Here is an 11,765-nt window from a genome sequence, read left to right as displayed (position 1 = left end):
TCTCCCTTTCTCACAATACAAGAACCCGTGGGCACTCCATGAAATTGCTGAGCGGTCGGGTTAGAACGGATAAAAGGAAGTACTTCTTCACCCAAAGAGTGATTAACACTTGGAATTCACTGCCACAGGAAGTGGTGGCAGCTACAAGCATGGACGGCTTCAAAAGGGAATTAGATAAGCATATGGAGCAGAAGTCCATCAGTGGCTATTAGCCACAAGGTATAGATAGGGACTCTGGGGCAAGTGATGCTAGGACGTCCTTCTTCACCCAAAGAGTGATTAACACTTGGAATTCACTGCCACAGGAAGTGGTGGGTGCTACAAGCATGGACGGCTTCAAAAGGGAATTAGATAAGCATATGGAGCAGAGGTCCATCAGTGGCTATTAGCCACAAGGTATAGCTAGGGGCTCTGGGGCAAGTGATGCTCTGTCTTCTTGGTGCTTGGGGGGGGTCAACAGTGGGAGGGCTTCTAATGTCCTGGCCCCACTGCTGGACCTCCTGATGGCACTGGTATTTCTGGCCACTGTGTGACACAGAGTGTTGGACTGGATGGGCCTTTGGCCTGATCCAACATTGGCGTCTCTGATGTTCTGATGATGAATATGTAGGTAGGAGGAGGGGAAAGAAACAATGGGAACAAAAAGGGAGTGGAAGTGCCTGCAGTGAGTGAAGGCAGAGGGAGGAGGATGGGATTCCTTCCCCATGTGAGTCCCACAGGACTCCCGCATGTCATATGTGTCTGGATCACATGTCATTTTGTGTCATCACATGTCATTTTGTGTCTGGATCACAAATGTGTAGATCAAAAAAACCATGTAGTGGGTCCAGGTACAGGCAAGGGTCATTTTTCTGCAAACCTGGGGAAACCAGGTTTGTTTTAAAACATTTAAAGAATGGCTGGGGCAGGGGGAACATTGGCATCTCTTATGTTCTTATGTTCTTAATTACCCAAACTTGCTATGGGCACGGTTTAACTACTTCACAATCCTTATACCACTACATTTCTTCTTCACAGTATTACATGGGGAGGGGGGAAAACATTTGAAACTTGACTACAATGTTTGCAAAATGCTGCATTCAGTTTTGAGATCAACATCAAAAACATCTAATTGTGTGCATAGACAGCACAGCTTTCAAAGTGCTCCCCCCCCCATGCTAAACAAAGATTGTTTCTAGCTAAATGTGTAGTTCAATAGCTGTCTACTCCTAAGCATGTGTGCTGAAATGAAGCTGGCTCTGCAGCTGGCTCTGCTTAAACCCAAAGAGTCATGGCTCGGCTGGATCATACCTCCAGACATCTTTAATTTTCTTTAAATGCAGCCACAGGGGAAGCAGTTTTGGACTGGGACTGCAATGCTGATACATATTTATTCTTCACCTTCCCCTCCTTTTCCCCCAGTGCCCTTTCCCTTGCCTATCAGGCTAATGACTGCTCAGTGAGGGGACAGTTTCTATTTGGGAAAACCCAGTCTAGCAGTGTGGGCACCAATCCAAATACTTCCTCCCCTTGCATGTTGTTTTTGAAGAAAGTTAAGCACATGAGGAAACCTGATCACATATCTAACCTAGATCTCTGTATTAAACAGATTCTACATGTGCTTGACATAGATTTAACAGTAGGTATGCAAAATGCAATCCTTCACCATAAATTGCAAGACAGTGTGACACTGTGTTTAAGTCATTAAGTTCAGGTACATGCTTCACTGACAAATGGTGCGATTTCAAAGTAACCAATTATTTACTTTTACAAATATAACACATACAATTCTAATTCTAAAGAGGATGAGTCACAGAACCGAAGGATAACTCACTCGTTATTTTTGCAAAGTTTGCTTTTGACTGTTCAAACATATCTCGAATGCCAAGCTCTCTGAGAGGCTCCTTTAAATCTGTTTCTGTTTCTGCTGTAAACCTGTAAAGAAGCAATACAGAACAGCATCAGACCTAAGACTGAAAAGAAATTGCCCTGTAATGAAGGTTTCTTGGAGAGTTATTTAAAAACGAAACGAGGAAATAGTACGTACTTCGGTAAAATAACCTGCACTCTCTTCTGTACCATGGTTGCCATCCAGCTCTGTATAGTTTTTGTGCTAATATGAGGAATAATAGCAGACAAAGGTGTTGTGCTTTCTGTGGGCAGGGCAATCAACATGCTGATGCTTTCGCCATGGTACGGCAATTCAATGATATTATACCACAAGTCGTTAGGTGTACTTGTTGTGCCTAAAAAAAAGAAAAGGAACTGATGGAATGGGTCAAGATACAAAGAAAACCTTCAGCTTTCAGTCGCCTAGTGAGATAGCAACAGATGTCTTAGTATCTCAGTTATCTAAAAGTAGGTAAGCAAACACTCCAGTTTGATCACAGTTGTTGGAAGAAGAGAACTGACCTACAGTAACTCCCTAGATGAGCAACATTCCAACTCTCTCCCCCAAGCCACCATTCACTCTCCTTGACTCCAGCTTCTGGGCTGGAGGACAGCATTGGTTACAGCAAAGGTGAGCAACAGTATGGGGACAGGGAGGAAACACAGACAAATAGGGACAAGTAAGCTGCAGGGGAGGGCACACACGGGAGAATTTTATTTGCCCTGTGCGCACACACTGTCCCCCCTTTCCAAAGGTGCCTTTAAAGAAAAGAAGGCAGACAACATTTTCCTTGCAGTTTAGAGGAAATAAAACTTCTCTCAAAGTTAGCAAATCTTATGATATCTTTACCTAAAGATAAGGAAGCTGGCTAAGTGCAGTTTTAAGAAAAACTACAGGGATTCCTTTTGATCTAAGGAATTAACATTAGACAAAGTGAAAGACCCAGGAGGTGGTTTTGTCTCTCTGAATATGTGCCAGTACTGTAAAGAGACTGGCCCTAGCCTAAAGGTAATGGTTTGAAATCAAAATTCAGCACTATCACCATCCGGGGGTGGGGGGCACACAGAACTTCTAAGACTGACTTTGTGCTAGTTTAATTATCGATCTGCTTTCTTCAGCAGTCATTCAACAGAAAGAAGAAAAAATGACTAAAACTATTTCAAGTATTTCTTGCATACAAAATGCTTTTCAGCTTGTACTGCAGGCGCTTTAAACTAAGAGAAAGCTTCCAGTTTCTGAGGGCAATCCCAAAGTTTTAACATTACAAATCAGCTATGGTCAAGAGGGTTAGGATTTAGATTAGATTTGGGCTGGGAAGGAGGTTTTAGCCTTCCCTCTGCCTCATGTCCTGCTGACAGAAATCGCGCCCCCCCCCCCCACACACATCATAATTATGATAAGGAACAGGGGGCAGCACTGAGGGAATCACACACAATTCTTTGCACACACTGACACCCCACATGCAATATGGGGATAATACTCACTTACTTTACAGGACTGTTGTAAGGGTAACAATATATTGTATGTGAAGGTACTTTGAGCACATGTATATTGCCTTTGTGTTAAATATTAAACATTTAAGAGTTGTAAAATTATTAGTTGGTGGGAATTTTTAAATATCAGAATGTTATGTAGTACAGACTTCTTCTAAGATACAAAATTTAACTACTACCTAGGCACGCTATGTAGATATCCCAAACCCACAGAATTGTAAGAAGCTTAAGATCCATCAGTATTGGATCTCTGACTGAAAGAGAATGACAGATTTATTAGTGTTCTGAACACAACTGAATTGTGCATTTAAGGAGGATCTCCTTTTCTTCAAATGATTGCTTATGTTGCAATAATTATTATTTCCTTAATTTAGAGTGGAAAAATTTGCACGAGAAAGTATTACAGTTTAAGATGCTAGAGTCTGGTCTACATCGAGAGAACAGAAAGATAATTGTGTAATACTTCTGCAAAAGAATTAATAATGTTTTTGTTGATTTCTTTAGAGTAACTAGGAAAGAAATGGCAGCCGGGTATCAAAGTTTGTTGCCTTGCACAATGGTGGTCTATGACACTGTGACTAATTTTTCTTAACCAGTAACTACTACTGGTGACACCATACTAAGAAGTCCCAGATATACAAAGGTTCCGTATGTCTGGGACCTTTGCTGTTCTTATGCTTGATCTCCTGTGCTGGCAAGCACTCTCAGAGCTAGGCTGAAGTCCCTGAACTTATTTCTCTTGGCACCCTGTTCAGAATTTAACTCACCATCTCCAACAGTGATTGTACTAACAGCAGAAGGAATTTGTTGTTTTAAACCATGGTTAGATAGCAAAACTATTTCTAGATACTATTCTAGAATCTAAAATTCATATGTTGTAGTTCTCATCTATACCTAGTGATAGGGGTATACATTTGTTTTAATAGCTACCACTTCAAGCTTATTCTGGTTCAAGATGCTTGTGATCCCACTCCAGATACATTCTCATGAAAAAGACTGTATTACTCTAAAGAAACAGATTTTGCCCAAGCTTCTTTAATGATTGCAGTCTTAAAAACACGTTCTTGGAAACCCAACTCAAATCAGTGAGATTAAATCTGAACCAATAACCAGATAAATACTAGAACAAATTTTGAGCCCAGTTGCACCTTTAATACCAACAAAAGTTTATTCAAGGTATGAGCTTTTGTGTGCATGCACATTTCCTCAGATACATTGAAATGGAAGTTAACAGTTCAGATATCTAGGAAGATGCCTCTACACAGGTGAACAGCAAATAAGCATACAACTTAATGAAGATGTTTTAACATATGCAAAGACTTAACAGCAATAATAAGCTAAGTTCATATGGTCACCATTTTTTTGGATTTAATTGGGGGGAACAGTAAAGTAATAAATATGTCAAAATAGGAGACAGATGTGTAAAAGTATCCTTCTAAGGGTAATAAACTGTGACTGTTGTTACACTCCATTCATCTCCTTCCAGACCTTCCTGCGCATGCACACAAAAGCTCATACCTTGAATAAACCTTTGTTGGTCTTAAAGGTGCCACTAGACTCAAAATTTGTTCTACTGCTTCAACCAACATGGCTGCCTACTTGGATATATCCAGATGAACAGTATTTCTCTTGAACTAGATCTACTGTTTAAAAGCCTCCAAGCCTGAAGCAGAACAACCACATACTCTTCACATACAACAGAGGCACAACTATATGTTCAGGCTTGGATGTAACAGCAGCAAACAATGGTTTGCCTTGAGAATTAGTCTAGGGTTCACTCACAAGATCCCCTGATTCCTTGCATGCAGCAAGGTCATCTAGTTATTTGAGGGTTTGTGGCACTCTGTAGCTTGTAATTATATCCAAATTGGCAAGCTATAGTTTGCAATTGCCCTGCAAACCAGGATTCCAAACACTATCTTGGTTGCTGTTTAGAATCCTGGTTCACAGGGCAAGTACAAGCCACAACTTGCCAGAATGGATGTGGTGGTGATGGTGTAAAGTGCTGTCAAGTCACAGGTGACTCATGATGACCCCATGGGTACTACTGGCAAACTACACTTTGATGTGGTTTTGGAAATAACAAATCATCTCAAGCATGCAAAAGGAGAACAGCCATACAAGCAAGCTCTAGGTTTGAACCAAGATTCATTGGCTTTGGCTACAATGAGCTGGGAGCACAATGATCTAGTTCTGGGAGTTTTTGCATACATTCCCCCAGTTTCCTTAATGTGTGGCCTCCAGGCACTGGGAAACATCAGCAGACAGGTCAGAGGCCTGCTGCTTTAAGGCTGTAATCCTTTGAAAACTTCCAACAATACCTTCTGAACAAGACTTAATAGTGAAGACTATGGAAAGTGTGGAAATGGATAGATTGACTTTGATGCTAAAAGGGCAAATGGAAGGAGATTTCCTCTGACTATGGTGTCCTTTTTATGCCTGGGTAAGAAAGAAACATAAAGATATGAATTTTTTGATAATATGATATGAAGAAGCTATAAACCTGTAAAATTTCAGTCTATCATTTTGTAATGTGAAATGATAAGTGGAGAAGATTTATATGCAGAAGACTTATTATCTTTAAATTTGACTTTAAACTTCTTTTAGAGGGTTTTTAAAAGCGAAAATAGAAGGGAATGGCTGATTGAAGGCTACCCTTTAGAAGAGACTGTTTGTTTGTGAATTTGCGCACCGCAGGAAAAGCACCAAAACGGAGACCAGAAGAGGACCGAAAAGAGCTGACTCTGATCCTGACGTTAAGCCAAAAGTGAGACCAAGAACTAATTCAACACCAACTAGGCTGACACCAACCCCCAAGATGTCAAAAGAGAGGGAGAAGGATAAGAAAGAGATGTATGCTGCCATGGAGGCAATGGAGAAAAGGATGCTGGAAGCAATACAAGCTATGGGAGAACAAAGTGAAAAAAGGATGGGGGAACAGATTGAAAAGCAACTGGAGGCACAAATGGCAAAGCAGACTCAGATTCATCTGAAACAACTTGAAGAGGTTCAGGAGAAGAACATAGCGGCAATTAAAGATTTGGTCACTACTGAGATAACTTCAATCAAGCAAGAAATAGAAGGAGTCAAAAAGGAGATTCAGGCTAATGCAACCAAAACTACGGAAGTGGAAGAGAAGATGCAACAAGTGGAAGAAAAACAGGATTCTTTGACTCAGCAATTTAGAAGATCAGAAACAATGATGGAGTTCAGAAGGATGCAAACCCATCTGAGATTCAGGGGCATTAAAGAGAAGGAAAATGAAGATATAAGAGATGAAATGATGAAGGCAATAACATCATATTTGGAAGAAGATGAAGGGACAATGGACTCTGATTTTGATTTGATATACAGAGTGAACTCCAGAATTGCAGAAAAGAAAAATTTACCAAGAGATGTTATTGTACAATTTGTAACAAGAACAACTACAGAAGATATTTTTAAGAAACAATTCACCGTCCCTTTTGAAATGGAAGGAAACAAGATTATGGTGATGAGAGAACTCCCCCGAGCAGTACTGCAAGACAGAAAAAGGTATAAGCCTTTGGTGGATAAACTGAGGACTTTGAATATTAGGTACAGATGGGAAATTCCACAAGGCTTATCCTTTACTTACAAAGGTGGGAGAGTCCAGATCAGGTCGGTGACGGATTTTTATAAATTTAAGGCGGACAATTCTGACGTCTTTGGAGAACTTTAAATTAAGAATCTACAATGGATTACAAATTGTTGTCATGGAACGTGAATGGATTAAATTCACCTAACAAGAGGAAAAGAATCAATTATTGGATACAAAAACAAAATTGTAACTTGATATGCTTGCAAGAAACTCATATTAGAAAACTGGATGCCAAATATTTAAAAAATGTTAAATTGGGATTAGAATTTTATTCCTCGGCCTTAAATAAGAAAAAAGGTGTGGTGATATATGTGAAAAAGGATTTACAACCTAAAGAAATTTTCAAAGATTTGGAAGGAAGATATGTGGGTGTGGAAGTGATGATTCAACAGAAAAAGACACTGGTGGTCAATATATACGCACCCAATGGAGCAAAAGAAAAGTTCTTTAAGGACTTAACTGAACACCTACAAGGACAAACTTATGATCAAGTTATTTTGGCCGGAGACTTTAATGGAACTATAGATCGGCTGGATAGACAATCACAAAAAGGCAACGAAATTAGTGGAAAATTGCCAAAGAACTTTTTTGAACTAGTCAAACAGGAAAAACTAGAAGATGTGTGGAGGAAATGGAACCCAACGCAGAAAGATTTTACTTTTTATTCCAATAGACATTGCTCTTTTTCCAGAATTGATATGATTTGGATGTCAGAAGAATTGTCAATGAAAACACAAAAAATAGAAATCCTGCCTAGATGTAACTCGGATCACAACCCTGTTTTGTGGACCTCTACTGAAAGGAATAAATCCTTTCTTTGGAGAATAAATGAAGATTTGTTGGATAAAAAAGGTGTTATGGAAATGTTAAAAGAAGAAACAAAACAATATTTCCAACAAAATCTGAATAAAGAGACTTCAATACAGGTAGTGTGGGACGCTTACAAAGCTGTGATGAGAGGGATTCTCATCTCACAAAATGTGAAGCAAAAGAAGGAAAAACTTCAAAGGCAAGTGGAAGTATTGGAACAAATAGCCCAAAAAGAAAAAGAACTGAAGAAGAAACCGGGGAAAAAGAAGATTATTAGAGAACTACAGTTGCTGAAAGAACAGCTGAATGATTTTTTGAACCAAGAGCTTTATTGGAATTTAAAGAAGTTACAACAGAAATCTTTTGAAGGGGCGAATAAACCGGGGAAATATCTAGCTTGGCAACTCAAAGCAAGAAAAGAAAGAAGAATGATAACCAAAATTATAGAAGAAGGAAAAGAATTCGTTGACCCTAATGGTATAAAGAGAAGTTTCTTCAAGTATTATGCTAAATTGTTTCAAGCAAATAGAATTGATCTTGAGAAGATTGAAAGATATTTAGAAGAGATTCCACTATCCAAAATAAGCAAAGAGTTTAAAGATTTACTAAATGGGCCAATCCAAACAGAGGAAGTGAGGAAGGCAATTGAAGAAGCGAAGTTGGGGAAGGCGCCAGGGCCGGACGGATTTACCGCGAAGTTTTATAAAAAAATGAAAGAGGAACTTGTCCCGGCCCTGGAAGCTTTATCCAACGACATACGGATGTGCAAGAAAGTGCCAGACTCATGGAAAGAGGCAATCATTTCATTGATACCAAAGGAAGGCCAAGAACTAACGAATGTAAAGAACTACAGGCCAATTTCTCTCCTAAATAATGACTATAAGATCTTTGCAAAAATTATTGCAGAAAGAGTGAAAAACTACTTACAAACAGTGATTTCAGAAGATCAAGCGGGCTTTCTGCCAAAAAGACAAATTCGAGATAATGTAAGAATAGTAATGGACGCAGTGGAATACTATGAAAAGCACCCTGAAAAAGAGGTAACTTTTTTGTTTGTGGATGCGGAAAAAGCATTTGACAATCTTAATTGGAAGTTTATGTTACAGATGATGGAAAAAATTGATACGGGACAACAGTTCAGAAATTGTATTGAAGCTATCTATTCGGAACAAAGAGCTACACTGAATGTAAATAAAGAATTGACCGATAGCTTCAAGGTACAGAAAGGTACTCGGCAGGGTTGTCCCTTGTCACCGCTATTGTTCATTTGGGTGTTGGAGGTACTTTTACAAAAAATACAACAAGATCAAGAGATTAAGGGTTTGACACATAAAGGTTTTAAATATAAATACCGTGCTTTTGCAGATGACGTAATGTTTATTGTGGAAAACCCGACGGAAGAGTTACCGTTACTATTTCAAAAAATAAAAGATTTTGGAGAATTGGCAGGATTTTATGTAAACAAGAATAAAACGAAGCTTATTTGCAAAAATATGACGAAACAAAAACAAGTGGAACTACAAAATTTGGTACAATGTGAAGTGGTAAAGAAGACGAAATACTTAGGCATTGAGTTAACTGCAAAGAATATAGACTTATATAAGAACAATTATGAAAAACTATGGGCTAAGTTAACCCAAGACTTTAAGAAATGGGACAAAATGAACTTGTCACTGATGGGAAGAATTTCAGTTATAAAAATGAATGTCCTACCACGTTTGATGTTCCTGTTCCAAACAATACCAATACTTAGTAAGACAGATTTGCTGCAAAGGTGGCAACAAGAACTATCAAAGTTTGTTTGGGCAGGCAAGAAACCGAGAATTAAGATGAAAATACTTTGTGATGCCAAGGACAGAGGTGGACTACAGCTACCAAATCTCAGATTATATTATGAAGCGGTTTGTATGACCTGGTTGAAGCAATGGGTGAAATTAGAAAATGATAAGCTATTGGGGTTAGAAGGTCATGATTGTAGATTTGGTTGGCATGCATATTTATGGTATGACAAAACAAAAATGGATAGCTTTTTTAAGCATCATGTGGTAAGAAAAGCATTATTTGTGGTATGGATGAGATATAAAAAATATTTTGGTGATGTAAGGCCACTTTGGATTGTACCAGTGGAAGTGTTAACATCTTACTCAAGACGTAGAGACAAAGATTGGTTGCTGTATAAAGACATAATAAAAAAAGAGGGAACAGAATGGGTAATGAAAAAGCAGAATGAAATTGAATATGAATATGAATGGTTGAAATACATGCAGATCTCTGACCTTTTTAGGTCAGACAAAAGAAATTATGGTTTTAGAGAGGAAAAAAATGAAATGGAAAAGGTATGGGAGAGTGGAGGGGGAAAAGATATCTCTAAAATGTATAAAGTGTTGTTAAAATGGTATACAGAAGATGAGACTGTGAAAGAGCAAATGTTAAAATGGGCAATAAATATGAATAAGGAAATTGACATAGAAACCTGGGAATATTTGTGGAAAAATGCTATTAAAATATCACCCTGTACCAATGTTAGAGAGAATTGTTACAAAATGATGTATAGGTGGTATATGACCCCAAAGAAAATTGCAAATATGAACCAGAATATGTCAAATAAATGTTGGAAATGTAAAAAACATGAGGGCTCATTTTACCATATGTGGTGGACTTGTGAAAAAGCTACACTCTTTTGGACAAAAGTCCACAAAGAAATGCAAAAAATACTTAAGTGCTCTTTCAAGAAAGCGCCTGAAATTCTGCTTTTGGGACTAAAAATGGAAGAAGTTAACTCGACTAAAAGGACTTTATTCTGGTACCTTATTACAACAGCGAGGATGATTTATGCACAATTTTGGAAGACTGAGAAAGTACCAGAAATCGAAGACTGGATACAAAAAGTTCTGTTCATGGCAGAAATGGATAAAATTACAAAAAAGTTGAATAATCAAGAAGACAACGTGTTTTTTCAAGAATGGAATGACTTTAAAATATATCTGGAAAAGAACTGGGATGTAAAACAAAACTTAATATGTTTAGATCAATATTAAGTCAAATGATGTTATCTTGAGGTTGGATGATAACAAATGATGTGTTAATGATATAATGAAATTTGTAAGAAGGGGGAGAAGCATTGCGGGAAGCCACTGGAGGGAGGGGAGGAAGGGAATGAGGTAAACAATGGACTGAATGATTTAATCTTATATGTTATGTTCCTAAGAAAATAAAAATTTGTTTACCAAAAAAAAAAAAAGACTTATTATCTTTGTTTTCTTTCCTACCCCTATCCCTATAAACCCCCCCCAAATTTAATAAAATGTAATTTAAAAAAAGGGGGTCTGTAATCCATGATGGAACACACAGAGGAAGGAGAAAACTCAGCATTTCTGCAGAATATCTCCCCCATGTTATATCCTAAAGGTCTGCTAGCTGTTAAGACTGTTAGAACCTTCTCTCCCCTTACCCTACATTTGACCAAAAGACCAACATATGCATAGTTCTTTCAGCAAGTGAGCCAGATCTATTGCAGTAATGCAAAAGATAATTCACTGTTTTGTCAGTTGCACTACTTAATTTTCCCCTCAACTTTTGAAGAGAATTCTAGGCAAAAGAAAATGCTTTTTATAATTCTGAAAGTCACAAAAGTTTTGAGCATACCACATCGGAACACAGACAGCTGAGCCAACATAGGTATTTGGTAAGCCTTTCCATCAGCTCCATTAAATGTGCGCTTTTTTGTATTTTCTGGCTGAAAACGTGATTTCCACAGTCCCTTGAAGTATATTGCATTCACCAACACCAGTCTGGTTAAAGCACTATCGATCGCATCTGGTGATAAGACCCCACTGATCATGCCTGCATAAAACAGAGGAAAAAGCAAAACATTATGGATCACAAAAAACAAATTAAGCACGAAGAGAAAAGGGAACAAAAAGAAGTAACACATACTTCAATACCAAATCACATTAAATCAAATGTGAAACAA

General features: G+C 38.2%; 1 protein-coding gene across 1 annotated transcript in view; it reads right to left on the bottom strand.

Annotated features, from left to right (window-relative positions):
* The window catches only part of SERPINE2 (serpin peptidase inhibitor, clade E (nexin, plasminogen activator inhibitor type 1), member 2), a 47,680-nt gene that overhangs the window by 10,946 nt on the left and 24,969 nt on the right, over nt 1–11,765 (bottom strand). Inside the window, exons 4-6 of the mRNA XM_015417632.1 lie at nt 11,438–11,635; nt 2,027–2,225; nt 1,814–1,914 (exon numbers count right to left, since the gene is read on the bottom strand). Coding sequence (XP_015273118.1) covers nt 1,814–1,914; nt 2,027–2,225; nt 11,438–11,635 — 498 coding nt within the window. The remainder of the gene's footprint in view (nt 1–1,813; nt 1,915–2,026; nt 2,226–11,437; nt 11,636–11,765) is intronic.

The sequence above is a fragment of the Gekko japonicus genome, unplaced genomic scaffold (assembly GCF_001447785.1).
Source record: "Gekko japonicus isolate JY-2015 unplaced genomic scaffold, Gekko_japonicus_V1.1 scaffold38, whole genome shotgun sequence".
NCBI classification, from domain to species: Eukaryota; Metazoa; Chordata; class Lepidosauria; order Squamata; family Gekkonidae; genus Gekko; species Gekko japonicus.
This window is presented reverse-complemented; position numbering and strand designations above follow the sequence as displayed.